The 15,000-nt window shown below is 38.7% G+C and overlaps 1 protein-coding gene and 1 long non-coding RNA gene across 2 annotated transcripts in view; one reads left to right on the top strand and one right to left on the bottom strand.

The window, feature by feature from the left end:
* The window catches only part of plxnd1 (plexin D1), a 93,256-nt gene that overhangs the window by 26,445 nt on the left and 51,811 nt on the right, over positions 1–15,000 (top strand). Inside the window, exons 5-11 of the mRNA XM_083554337.1 lie at positions 109–235; positions 2,145–2,322; positions 2,763–2,871; positions 5,967–6,066; positions 7,855–7,953; positions 14,288–14,380; positions 14,494–14,584. Of these exons, the coding sequence (XP_083410463.1) occupies positions 109–235; positions 2,145–2,322; positions 2,763–2,871; positions 5,967–6,066; positions 7,855–7,953; positions 14,288–14,380; positions 14,494–14,584 (797 nt within the window). The remainder of the gene's footprint in view (positions 1–108; positions 236–2,144; positions 2,323–2,762; positions 2,872–5,966; positions 6,067–7,854; positions 7,954–14,287; positions 14,381–14,493; positions 14,585–15,000) is intronic.
* On the bottom strand, positions 4,459–10,845 carry LOC310733433. The gene is made up of 3 exons (XR_014535746.1): positions 10,392–10,845; positions 8,334–9,919; positions 4,459–8,195 (listed from the first exon to the last, which is right to left on the bottom strand). It is a non-coding gene; the product is annotated as an uncharacterized lncRNA (long non-coding RNA).

Raw genomic sequence — 15,000 nt, 5'->3', positions numbered from 1 at the left:
TTACTAATATAATGGATCAATTATGTGTGCCTGTCCTATTAGTGTCTGTCTGTGGGCCACCTCTAATGATAACCCCTTGGCTTCCCCAACCCTCTCTGCTCTGTGCAGGTGCTCAGTTCAGCAGGAGTGTTCCAGTGGTGTGGCACATTCGTGGATCAGTATGGGTGAAGGGCCACAGCAGTGTCCTTCCATGACCTTTACACCAGCCGAGTTCAGCTGGACATCTGGCATTACGGTAATGGACATTAAAAACACACCAGTACACAGTTCTTCTTTTTCCTACTATATGCTATTGTAACTCGGCGTACTACGATTGACCAATTGACTATCCAATGAAACACAAAGTTTCGGGCAAACAGTTGCAGATAAGAGAATTTTCACTGACTGATTAAAATCATTCTCTATTGCTTACATACATCAAAGGTTGGCATAAAATATCTCTAAAATTCATCCACTCAAGAAAAGTTCTCCAATGTTAAAGTGATTATGACCATGCACAAGTTCCTGCAACGGCAACATTCTTTACAGTGAGAACTAAAAGGTCTTGCAGTGGGGTCAATAATAATCTCAGTTGTCTGGAAAGAGGTCAGAACATACCACAGCTACAAACACAGTTCTTTACAATTCATTATTGTTAAATTATACTGTTACGTACATCATTAAGTTTCTTACTAGGGATTGACCATTTCAATTACAGTACAAGGAATCACTTGGGCAACCGAACAAAGAGCTGATTTCTAATACAAAACAGTTTTAAGAGTTCATACAGAATGGTGCAAAAAACAAAAACCATTCAGTGAGTGGTGCTACTGGAGTCATAAATTGTCATATAAATATTTTTTTTTACAAAGGGGCTGAACAACAAGCAATTACTGTAAATGTAAAATGAAAAATATGTTTTTTTTTTATCTGAAATGTCCTCTAGACACTAGACTTGTGTGTACTTTCTGTATCATATGTTACAACAATTATCTTAGTGCTGTAGAGTTGGCACTGGGGTAATATAATATTTTCATTATAATAATTTTACTATATTTATTAAACATTTTTTTAGCGAACTTTGTAGCAAGAATTTTTTTTCTCGCTAAGAATAGGGTTCTATCTCCCAGCTTTGCAGGTTTTTCATCCAAAATCTCCTCAAAACCAGCTGAAAAAAAATAAATTATTCATTCTATTATTTTCTGGTTTTATTTAACAGGCAAATGTTGCTGTACGGATTTAAACGCTCAGACAATCTTATCTTTAAATCCTAAAAATCACTACTGCCTTAAACCATTAAACAATATTGTACACCATCACCTGAGTGTAGTCGGAGACATCAATAATGGAATAAATGAGAGTCGAGTGATATTTCAGTGACTCTGTCCTGAAGTGACGTGGGGTCCCGGTTAGTTTTACAGATATCTTTTGGATAAATGGGTTCCCCCTTCTTTGATGGATCCCCCAGCTGTCCATCATTCAAGGCTCCAGGAAACTGCTTCAGCTCCAGCTTCAGCTACAGCACAAAACAGGAAACAGGAAGCAGGAAGCAGGCGCCACTGTTAGGAAATGCTCCATCTCAATGACAATAGCATGTGGTGCAGAGAGAGAGAGAGAGAGAGAGAGAGAGAGAAAGAAAAAGAGAGAGAGGAAGAGTGACTGAGAAATGTTGGGTGATTCTATGACTTCAGCCAGCAGCCCTGTATCTTTGATCTTTGAATCAATTAGTGGAAAGATTCGTCCCCCCGTCGCGCTCGTCTGCGCTGGCACTTATTGAAAATATTTGATTAGCCCTGCCGAGACGTGTGACCATTCATAGCATTCATGAATGTCATCTCAGATATCGCACTGACTCATTGATTAGAAAATGATGAGAATTAAATAAATGCGTACCCGCACATACCCTCACATACACACACACGCACACACAGAGTAGTGACAATGCTAATGAAATGAGATGAGCGAGGGAATGCAGGAAAACAGAACTCATTTTTCTCCTCCTCTTTGTCTTCATCTCGCTTTTAGCATCACAATAACTCAATGACTGCAAAGAATAAGATTATTAGGATAGAATTACCACACAAACACATGCACACACAGATGCACCGAGCAACAAGAAAGGATAAAATATAATCATTTTATTCTTATATCTGTTGTTTTTTTAGAATGTGGGGATCTTGGTGGACGGAAGCATACCCGACTTGGATGGCCTCAGCCTCGAATGTGATTACGGGGTTGGCATGGTGACGATCGCCACGGTGCACCTGGATGACGGCCCAGCCAAAATCCAGACGTGCCCACTGCCCTCTTCCAACAACTTTTCCAAGATTCCTTTAGGCAGCGGTAAGAAGGGTGCTATCTAAGTGCTGTCTTGATTTTACGCTTATTTACGTTATGCCACAGCGATCATCAGTTCCCAAATATGATTGGTCAGAAGCTGTTGCTTCAGTAACAATGGATTTGTTTCTTAATATCATAAGCAGCAGACAATAACAGCAGCATACACAGATTTATTGCAATAGAATTTGTATAAAAAAAAAACCCCACATCATGGCACGCTCTTTTAGACTTCATCAAACCACTTAGACATTGATTATTTTCTGTAACAGCATGCCCCCGAGGTGTTTTAATTAAATGGATTAAATTTAGAGGATTAAACCCCCCCAAAAAAAACAATTGTGTCTGGAATCATGATGGTGTTTTGAGTTTGTGTATGTGTGTGTGAGTGTGTGTGTGTGTGTGTGTGTGTGTGACTGTATGTCATTTTGCCCTCTTCTGCTTAGACCACATTTCCGTTCCCGTGGCGATCAAGGTGAACGGCACGTCTGTGGTGTCAGGAAGCTTCGTCATGTACGACTGCGAGAGGACGGCGGAGATTAACCCGAGGACTGCGTAAGTGTTCCACATATACCCACGTCCCTGGTGTATTCGAACAGATTTCAAAGATTAGTATATTTGCGAAGGTGACTCCTGTGTATGTGTATACACATCAGTGTGTGTGTGTGTCACAGAAAGAGAGAGAAAGCCAAACACAGAAAGAGAGAGAGGGAGAAAGAAGGTGTGAAATATGTCACATTTGAACAGGGTGATAATAAGCTAAGAACTGTGGGAAGAACCGAGTCGGACGGCTTCATTTCAGTAGCGCACACAGTTTTTACCCGTCTGCAGTTCCTTGTCTCTTGTCCTCATCAGCATCACCTAGCAAAAACGTCAGAGTTTTTTTTTAATTAGCGCTAGCTGAGTTCCAGGGTGTTAGTCAAACAGTCGCAGCGAGCATTTTTCATTATGCAAGCAGATTCGTAAATCACTCCATATTGTACCTGTCTTAAAGCATTAAAGGTTTAATATATTTCCCGTCCGTGGGAAGTGTTTTTCCATGAAACAACCCATGTATTATTGAAATAACTTGTTATTTTTTTTACGCTGTTAATTGGCAAAACTCTAGTAATCTGAGTTCATTTGGAAACATTTGTTTGTTTTAGGCTATGTTTAAAATGAGCAGCTGCTTGTGTTTGGGTGTGTGTTTCAGACACAAAAATCCCTCGGGGCAAAATGGAATTAGATTTTTTTTTTTTTGCTTTAATATGGTTTGTCAGCAGATTGCAGCATAAAATCAAAGCTATATGGAGTCTATGTTTAAATTGAAGTTGTAAAAAAAAAAAAAAAAAAAAAGCATTCAAAATAGAACAGTCGAGATGTAAGAGTATCATCTAAACACGTAAAAATGAGAACTGGTCCAAATAAGGATTTTTTTCCCCAGTAATTTTTTTCATCTACCTTTAAATCTAACCTGATTTAGAATCATCATAATCGCCAAGTATAATGGGTTGCATGTACAAGGAATTTGTCATGGTAGTGCGGGTGCTATAAAAATATGAAAAAATAAAAAAATAATAAATAAATAAAATAATAAATACAGATAAATATATAAAAACATCATTTATTTGATAATTTATTGTTAAGCATCAACTGATGTGATGCTTTAGAATCCAGTCCATTTCTATCCATTCATAAGAACTTAAGTACCGTATTTTCCAGACTATAAGCCGCTACTTTTTTCCCACGTTTTGAACCCCGCGGCTTAAACAACGAAGCGGCTAATTTATGGATTTTTCCTGGGTTGAGTGTAACAGACACTGTCTTTCATTAAAGCCTGTGTAAAGTTCATTAGTTTCAGTGTAGACTTATAGACAGGTGCGGCTTATTTATGTTCAAAATAAAAATCTTTGTCAAATTCAGTGGGTGCGGTTTATATTTGGGTGCGCTTAATAGTCCGGAAATTACGGTAAGCAGTGTGCAGATGATGTACACACAGATTTGTGTATTCTTAATCAACGCAAAAAAAGAAGAAAGTTCTTTTCTGTGCAAATACACGCCAAGTTCGCAATTTTTGCCGCATCATGTGGAGCTGACCTGGCACGCATTCCGGAGCTCTATTAAACTCCCTTAGGTCATAAAATGTCTTACAGTTATGTTTATGTTACCCATTTATGATCCAGCCAGTTTGAAATCTGTAAAATATTAATTAACCCTGTTTCCTGGTAGAGGAATAGGTGCTGGGTTTAGTGTGTGCCTCATGTTCTTATGCTAACCCAGTTGGCTGGAATGTGTGCTTTTGGTCTGAGAGGTTGAGAGTGTGTGTTTGGTCTGAGTGCGAGTTTTTTGGGCACGAGTGTGAATTGGGGTTTAGGGTTCGGAGTGTTTGCGCAGTTCCGACTCTCCCACGGTCTCAGTGCGCCAGTGCCTAGGTGAATGCCTAATGACAACCAGACATTAAAGTGACATGCATTCCGCACCACAAACTCTGGCAACCCGGAATCAATTACTCACAGTGGATTACTCTCTCTTTTTCTCTCTTACTCTCTCTCTCGCTCTCTCGCTCTCTCTCTCTCTCTCTTTCTATCTTTCTCTCTCTCTCTCTCACACACACACACACATACATACACACACATACACACACCCCCTTTTGCTCCTTTTCTCTCTTTTCGTCTCTCTCCCTCTCGCTCTAATGCATGTTTCGCATACTGACAGAGAGATAATTGAAAGTGTTTGTTTAACCAAAGCACCTTCAAGGAGCAGCTGTATCTGTCTGCTGTGTGCTGTGTGTGTGTGTCTGTGTGAAAGTTCTTAAGATGTCTTACTGTAACCACACCGAAGGGAACCTTATCAGAGCCACAGTTATTCTTTTCACTCCTATCTCACCCATCCTCCCTCTGCCATCCCACTATTTAGCCATTCCTGCTGACACTACACTCTGTACTAAATCCCCCCATACACACACACACACACACACACACACACACACACACACACACACACACACACACACACACACACACACACACACACAAACACACTCACCCACACTCACACATACAGTTACCAAGTCTCCCACAAAGAGTTCACACAAACCCCCCACTCACTGTCATAAAGCACTCACCCTTATCATGAAAGGCACTATCTCTGACAGCAGTAATGTTGGTCGTGCCCCACTGACTCACACACCCATAGGTGCGTGCATCCACACACTCAGGGTTATAGTTTTTGTGTTATCTTGAGTAAGCACACACTACACCTCTATCTGTGTCAGTAATGATTGGAAAGCTCAAGTAAGTCATGTTTAAAGGGATGCGTCATTGACTCTCTCTCTCTCTCTCTCTCTCTCTCTCTCTCTCTCTCTCTCTCTCTCTCTCTCTCTCTCTCTCTCCCCCCCCCCCCCCCCCCTCAGTGTGAGTGTGTGAATGTAAAGGAATCTCCTCACACTCCTCATGGTCCTGTTTGACCTTTATATAGAATAAGTCTCCCTTGATCTCTGACCTATGAAGTGTGTGTTTTATTCATGTGGGAGGTGGTGAATAGTGGGTGTGTCTGCCAAAAATAAAGTATACCCCTCTGTTAACTATGTGTGTGTGTGTGTGTGTGTGTGTGTGTGTGTGTGTGTGTGTGTGTGTGTGTGTGTGTGTGTGTGTGTTTCGAACATTATTCAGGTGTACAAGCTGTCTGAGCACAAAGTGGCGATGTTACTGGGACCACCAGCACAACGCATGCGTTTCGGATAAACACACAAACCAAGTTTTGGTACTTGAGGTCAGTGCTGTCAATCATCGCAACATCCACCAATCACATACTGCCAATTTGTTACTGTTTTTGGTTTGTTAGACCTCATTACAATTTGTACTTCCCTTTTGCATATCTAAAAATATCTGCACTATTTTAAAAAACGACTATCTTTTTTATCTAATATATTTTCTCATATCTTAAATTGTTCAGTTCACTTTAAAATATTTTGTTGATTTGTTTCAGTTCAAATGGATTTATTCCATTTTATTCAGTTTAAATCCATTCGATTGACATCAATTTAATTCAGATCAATTTTGAGTTACTGAGAACCTCTGCCTTTTAAGAGTCAGTCAAGGACAAGGCAAAACCATTTTAATAGAGCTCATAAAACACGAACACACTCATCCCCCCTGTGGCTTACAAACCTGCTTAATGCGATAACATTCCATTTTTACCAGCCACATGACTTTTTTAATGGTGTCCGAATACATTCTTAGTCTTCTCTGGGACACTGGCTGAGTTTGATGGGCCCGGTGGAGCACGTATGTTACCTAGCACACACAACATGAAGCCGTTTAACTCACGCTAATGACGTCCAACTTCAGCCCAGAAGCAGGGAAGGTCTAGTAGCTGAGAACTTTTTATAGCTTAATATTTATTAGTCCCATTTTGATCAACTCAGACTCAGATTTGTTTTTTCTGCAATACATACCCCTACCCCTGTAGCTTACCCCTACATTCACACACACTTTCACCTCAGAAGTGAAACAGGAATTATTTGGTGTCAGATTGACCTGTATTCCTATTAGTATTTGATTAAGTAAACATCAATTGGTCAACCACTATATAGACATTAGATATTAGCTTGTTTTGAGGAGGAGTACATCACTAATCATTGCTTGCTAACTAGTTAGCTTGTCGCTGACAAAATATTTAAACATTAAAATTTCCATATTTATTTTCCACATTGTAGCTCAAACCCACAGAGACATAAAAATTCATAAAACTATAGTCTGTTTAGTTTTTTTTCTATAAGTAGTAAAGACAGAAAGGATATCAGAAATGCCAGACCCGGTAAAAATAGTTTGGAAGAGCGCAATGCATAACAACAGCGAATGAAAAAAGATGGCCCTATGGCTACAGTCCAGCAAAACAGTCATGAAGGTTATAAAAGCCAGAAGTACTTCTAAATAAAAAAAACAATCAGGAAATCATGTGCTCCTTGGCATATCGAATCCAGATTCTCGAATAAGCGATGGCAAAGGAACAAAGACAGAAAATCTGCCAGAGATACGAAGCGTCAATTAGCAGTTTCAGGCGAACAGAATGAGAGAAGGAGAGTGAGAGGAGGAGTGTAAAGGCATGGTGCTGAATCAGAGACCCAGAAAACATATGACCTCATCCTAGCCACAGCCACGTCGCCCGGCACACTAGGTTGTTTTTTTGCGCCCACAAAAAAGCGAAGTAGCATCTCTGTGCTGTCGCCGTCGCCTAGATTTCCTCTCTCCCGCTAAGTACAGTGATTTTATTAGAATGTGGAAGTCAGTCAAAGGATGGGCATGCCCACTGTGTGGGCAGATGTGACAGATGTGCAAAGACGTCTTATGTCACTTTCTTTTGTCAGGCCCATTGTTCAATCTGAGCTTTGTTCCATTCTTCGGATAAGGATGTTTTTACAATGATCTCTACCTTTTTCCTTTTTGACCACTCACCCCAGACAAACACAGCCAAGCAGGAAGGTGGGGTGTATTTGTGGTACAGGAAGTGCGGATGTCTATTGTTTTCTCTTAGTTCCTGTGTCTTCCTGTTACTCAGAATGTTGAAAACTGTCCCAGGATCATGAGCAAGAATGTCCCCTCATCGCCCACAGGCATCACGCAAGATATCATGCTTCACCTCAGCAATGTGGATCAGGTAATGTGCCCTGTATTTATTTATACCTGACATGCTGTTTCTTTTCTCAATTCAAATTCTAATTATAAAACGGTAATATTACTTATACACTGACCAGGCATAACTTTATGACCACTGATTAGGGATACATTATGACCATCTGCCTAATATTGTGTTGGTCCCCCTTTTGCTGCCAAATGATTGTGACCCGTCGAGCATTAACAGCATTAACTTCTTCAGCAGTTTGAGCTACAGGAGCTCGTCTGCCTTCACTCCACATGTGCATCAATGAGCCCCCAGGACCCTGTCGCTGCTTCACCACTGTTCATTCCTTGTACCACTTTTGATAGCTACTGACTATAGCGGCAGCTTTGGAGATGCTCTGACCCAGTTGTCTAAACATCACAATTTGGCTCTTGTTAAACTCTTAAATCCTTACGCTTGCCCATTTTTTCCTATATCTAACACGTCAACTTTGAGGACAAAATGTTAACTTACTGTCTAATAATATACCACCCAATAACAGTTGCCATGATGAAGAAATAATCATTGTTACTCAATCACCGATCATAAGGTTATTATATCATAATGTTATGCCTGGTCGAGGTAAAAGGGCTACAATTCATTATAAGCATGGACTACATGAAAAGTTTTGCCAAAACACTTGTGTTGCTGCTTTTCAGAGTCAGGATATTTCTGTCTTTACCCAAGTATAGAATTTGTTAATTTTGTGCTCATTCGCAGTCAAACCTGCAAATCTCACACTGCGCTTTAAACCCGTTTACAAATGATCAGACATGCAATGAGGTGATGATGATGATGATGATGATGATGATTATGATGATAATGTGCGAGTGTGCAATTTAATGAAAGAATATTTGAGTTTTGGGCATCAGGCCGCATTTTGACACATTCCACAAAATTTATGAGGTGTGAATTGAGGCAAGAGCTCTTTTTAGACTTGAATTCTTCTGCTTCTTTCCTCTCACTTTAAAACGCTTCACACAACTGACATCCCTGTGATGAACGACGAGTTCTGTGCATGTCTTCATTTCAAGTGCACTCATAACAAAAAAAACGTCTTGTTAATGAGACATGATGTTTATAAAATGGGTCTGTGACCAAAATCAAACCGGCACGGAGGCACATGCGGTCACAAGGTCAAGAACACTATAAAGAACGCTTTCCTCTGACTGACCCGGAGTCAACTACTGAGAGTTAAACGCAGCATTAGTAGCTAGCGCACACATACAAGACACGCACGGAAATCCAAGTTAAAACCACAGATTGAAATAAAATTTCCCTGTCAAACCACTGCTTCCTAATGTGAATATCTGCAGACAGCTTTGAACACATCTCTAAGTTTGGACTGAAAGCGCTCTTTAAGGTTAAAGCCATATGACTGTGGTTTTACGTCGAATCCTAGCGGCATCATAAACGAAAACGCCGTGTCACCCAATTTCAGCTGAGCTACTGCGTATCTTATTCCTTGGGGTTTGCGGCAGACACACACATATGCTGCTCGATCTCTTCCCGCTGATCTCATCTGCTTCTTTCAGTTGATGTCAAATGTCACACGTCTTTCATAATGCACATATGCCTCACGTTCAGTCCAATTAGATACACACCACTAACCAGTTGTTCAGTCTTTATTACTAATATATAGCAAGGCAGTGTACCTGGAGAGCATATGTCCCAATTTCATTTTTATATAGAACATAGTATTACACATTATACACATTATACAACAAAAAGTATTTACAGAAATCCAGATGTAGATCTGATGACTTAACCATGTGACAGTGGCAGAGAAAATGCTTCTGACATGACATGAGGAACAAACTGTTCATCATGAGGAACAACATTTTTAGGTTGAAATTGTTCTTGAACATAATAACAAGCTTCTGAAAATAACTGTTCAATCACATGGCCTTTTTTAATGAATTTAATATGTACATACACATTTTATCGATGATGATAGTACTAGCTGAAAGTACCCGTGCTTCGCTACGGAAGGCAGAACGCTAAGCAATATGGCAATAAGCAGTAAGCACTGAGCAGGACTGGATGATCAGAGATCAGAACGTAACGTCAACAAATAACGTACTACCCCTTTGTAGTACCGATACAGGGCAAACTACTTAGAAAATAATTTTTATTGTGCATCTAACATGTAATAAGAAACAATGTAGTAAGTTTCATTGGGATCCGTACTGTTATTTCGAAGAGTTTAGGGTTAGGGTTAGGGTTAGAAATCGAGTTTTTCGCGAGTTAGCCGCGATCCAGGGCAAATTTTTCAAAACCCTTTCTTAGTGAGCACCTAAGACCCAAGAGGAAGGTATGTTCCAAATTTCATTGGAATCCGTTCAGTGGTTTTTGAGATTTCGTGATGAATGAGTGAGTCAGTCAGTGGTATTTGAGCTTTTTATATATATGTATTATATATGCTATAAGATTACACACAGTCTTTGATACCAAAGTGTATTGAAGAGCAAATTATTCAAATACCTTGTTAACACTTTCTAAAAGGTCCATGTTTATATGGAAGTTTAGCCAGTTATAAGCATGTTGTTGCATTTATAAGGACACATCAAGACTCAGACTTCGTTGTAATAGTTGTTATAGTTATATTTTTGTTACAACAAATTTTTATGCCATATGCAGGGAAATGTCAGCATAAATACTTGACATAATACTTTATATATATTAATGTTAATATTAATATAGTAAGGTTTTGCTAGGGTGTAACATTAAAAAACGAAATTTTGAAACGTTTAATATGCATTAATGTAATTTCTGTTCTTTCATATTATTGAAAATGGAAGCCATAATTTTTTTGTTGATTAGAACTAATTGAAGTGTAAAAACAAAGCTTTAATTTGTTTAAAAATAAATAAATAAATAAATAAAAAATTTTATATATATATATATATATATATATATATATATATATATATATATATATATATATATATATATATATATATATAAAATTAGATTTTCGGATACAATCAATAGTAGTTCTGGGAAAAGTCTAATGATAAAAGTATCCAGGTGAGATTATCCACTGAAGCCAGAGAGGGCAGAAACTTGTTTTTTTTTTTTTTTTTTTGGAAAGTGTAGGAGCATCTATAGCTTCAGAATGTGAGTCATATTTGTGCTCTCGGTATGAAGACTGAGTCATCTGGCAGATTTGGGCACTTTTCCTTGTAAAATATCTGAAGTGTAATATTTGGGGCCAATTGTGAAAGCAGCACTATGTGTGTCCTACTCAGTGTGGCTTATCTTGTGACAGACTAGCTTTATATACAAGTTTAAACAATGCTGGTGGACAAAAGTGTTGCTGTATTCATTCTGACTGAAGAAAGAACATCTAGTATTTTCTTTGCTGTTCTTGTTTGGATTGTGATTTCCTGCAGCCAAATTTAGCTAGCTAGCATTCAGGACGTGTTTTGCTGCATGCAGAATCGCCTACTATCTGTCCTGAACTGTGTTTAGGATTCGTGAAATGGTGTGTCCCATATCGTAGTATATTGAAATGAGGATCCCTGGTAGATTTTTTGAAATAAGGATCCATGGACACTTCAGCTAATAATACTCTGAAGTCCTTGCATGATGTACAAAGAGTATTTATTTATTTTTTACATTTGTTATGCATTTACAACATATCTCACACTTAACGGAATATGTATTTTAATAGTGTGCAAATTGTTCACAGGATCTACAGGATACAAATATGCAAAATAGTTGTGATATATTGGTATTAAAAATGTTTAAATTTGTTTTTTAAGATGATGCAAAGTAGAGAACCCCCGAATTATAGAATGTCCCATATTTAAAAAAAAAAAAAAAAAAAAAAGTTCATGGCTTACTATCAATAAAAATCTACAATTGCTGGCTGTGACTGTATTATGAAGTTACATTTTGTTCTATTAAATGCAACAGATAAGCAGAGCTTCAGATGTAGCTGTGCATTCACAAAAGTGTCTGACTCCATACCTACAATGTGATTCAAATAAAGGAAACTTAAAACTAACTTTATTAAGTAGGTCTTTCTGCATCCATAATCCCTTCCATGTCTCTTGGTGGAGGTCTTGGCCTGGCCCTGAATTCGTAAGCAGGCTTATGGTTTCCAGATGGATTCCTGCAGTGGAGTGAATTAGTTGTAGAATGTCTCGGAGGACCGAATGTAAATGCTCGAGTGAAAGTTGTCCACCGTGACTTTTGATCTCAACGTTTGTGTATATGTTAAATCCACGCAGAATTAGCAATAGAGGAAGCCTGAAGCGTTTAACAGAGCGGGGTAGGGAAGATACCGGAATATGGGGAGATTAGGACGGAAAGATCAGGAGATCATGAATATCAGCAGGCCAGGAAACGGAGAAATCACATCTTGTGCAGGGAGCTTTGAGGCTGCTGAAGAGATGCGATATAGGATTTAATCGAGGAGGCAGCCAGGAGGATTCAATTAGCAACAGAAACGTTGCAATTGTGTTTGCTGCCTTGGGAAGTTATGAGCAAATGGACTGGTTGTAGTTAGCATCAGGCGATGTGACAATACGCTATCTTGATCACGGGAAATGATGTCAAAATTATTTTGTGCTTTCTGAGCATACTATCTGAACATAATATCTCTTTTTGTCGCCAGTTACGTTGTGATGACCTGAAGAAAATGCAGAAAACAATTTGCTATCAAATTGTGCTCTCTGTTTTTTGTCAAGTGTTGAAATGAATTTGTTGCTTTAGGGCTTGGCAATGTCGTAATGCTAATTCAGATAATGCTATGGCATTACAGTGAGAACTGATGTTGCAGGACGTTTATATTTAGTATTTTTAGAACATTGACTAACCAACAAATGATTTACCAACAAAATATTCAGGCCTCTATTAGTGAGTGCGTAAACAAAAGCAGTAGTGGGTTAAAAGTAGCTGATGGTAGCTTATTACACTTCTGTTTTCTGTTTTTAGATTATTTGGTCACTTTTGTGAAGAGGTTTTGCTCACACCGTTTTGCTTACACGGTTTTGCTCTTTGAAATAACATTGGGCTACTGAGAAATTGCACAGCTGGAAGTCCATAAGACTCTTCTTTTTATATAAAAATAATTTTACAACTGCTCGGAATGCTACAAACTGCTAATTCTGCAGACTTCTTATAAAAATAAATTAAAAAAAAGAAAAAAGCGCTATATCATACATACATTTTTCAATGCCATATATGGGAAAAATACACATGTATATCTAGCCATATGTGGTTTACCCCCGAACTGTTCCTACAAAGTTGAAGGCACACAATTGTTTAGGATGTCTTTGGGTGCAGCTGCATTAGATTTTCCCTTCACTTCAAATAGGAGACCCAAACCTGTTCCAGCATGACAATGCTGTTGTACACAAAGGAAGCACCATGAACATATGCTTTATATAGGTTGGAGTTGAAGATCTTGAGTGGTCTTCAACTCCAACCTATATAAAGCATATGTTCATGGTGCTTCCCTACAATGCTCTAATATTGCACTATAAATTATTCCTATAACGTATAATCACGTTTATCTGTATATCATGTTTAATCTTAAGCCTGACACAACAGCCAGTGAGGGTTTCTTCTCATTTTCAAAACCATAATAATTATAAGCATCATTTTGGATGAATCACCAGTGAACATAGAAATCTGCTTATACCTTCTTGTGAATAATTATTTATAGTTAATACATATTACTGTGGGGTTTTAATTTATGCCCCGGTTCTCATTAGTTTGAAAAGTTTATGCAGTACAGGTTGTTTTAGTGAATAATCAACGTGATTATACGTTATAGGAATAATTTATAGTGCAATATTAGAGCATTATAGGGCTATTTTTGAGTTTATAAAAAGCTTACAAGGAAACTTTACCCACTTATGGAGAATTATAGATGAAGATTTAAGGGTTTGTGAATAATCTGAGTGTATGGAAATACTTTTCAAGGGACCAAATGTATCTAAAGTATGAAGATATTTACAATATTTGTGTTGTTTAGCTATTATTCAAATGGTGAAAGGAGAAAACAGCCTCCGCAGCGTTGGAGTGTGGTGTGGATGGGGTTTGGGGTCTAATACGAAACAATATAGATATAGATGATATACTTAGATATTCATGCCACACTTTAGTAATGTTAATATCTTGGGCAATTATTGTGCAATGTTACATGTGCAAAAACTTGAGTTTTCTGCCATCTGCAACCCAACAATTTCCCTATGGAATCAATTAAGTATTCTGATTAATTAAGTAGCTTGATATTATGACTGGTAACATGATATTGTGTACTTGTTATATGAGTAATATGGGGTGTTCAGTAATCTGTGTTTGTGTCTGTGTGTAGGACACGGAGCTGAACTGTGACTTTGGGAATGGTCAGTCATACGAGGCACACTGGCTAGAAGGACAATCAGCTGTGAAGTGCAAAGGAGTGACAGTAAGGGCTTCCAAACTTCATCACGTCACTCGCACCATCACCGTATAGGCCTGAAATAATCAAATCCGAGGTTTTTTTTACTGACTTGGAATTTCTATTTGATACATACGTAGCTGAGCACAACAAAAAAGAGCCAGAATTTCCGCCTTGACCTGCGTCGCCGAGGACAAGATAAATACATAGACAACCCTGAGTCATTTACAGGTAATTACACACATACACACACTTTCTCTGTCTCTGTCTCTGTCTCTCTCTCTCTCTCTCTCTCTCTCTCTCTCTCACACACACACACACACACACACACACACACACACACACACACACACAAACACGTCAGAGAAGAGAGCAACATAAATACAGCAGTGAACAGCGTGTGGGAGCCGAGATGTGAAACACACACACACACACACACACAAACCAAGAGACTGTCTACTTGTTTATGAGTCATCAGTGCACACACACACACACATACACACACATCTGGCTGCTCGTGCACGGATGTCGGTCCATCTCTATAACTTTCCATTGTGTTTCTCAACCTCTCTCTCTCTCTCTGTCTCGCTCTCTCTTTCGCTTTGTCACGCTCTTTTTCACCCCTTCTCCACCTCGCTCTCTGTCTT

Source organism: Silurus aristotelis, assembly GCF_946808225.1.
Source record: "Silurus aristotelis genome assembly, chromosome: 11".
Classification (NCBI taxonomy): domain Eukaryota; kingdom Metazoa; phylum Chordata; class Actinopteri; order Siluriformes; family Siluridae; genus Silurus; species Silurus aristotelis.
Note: the sequence above shows the minus strand (reverse complement) of the source record. Positions and strands in the feature narration are given on the sequence as shown.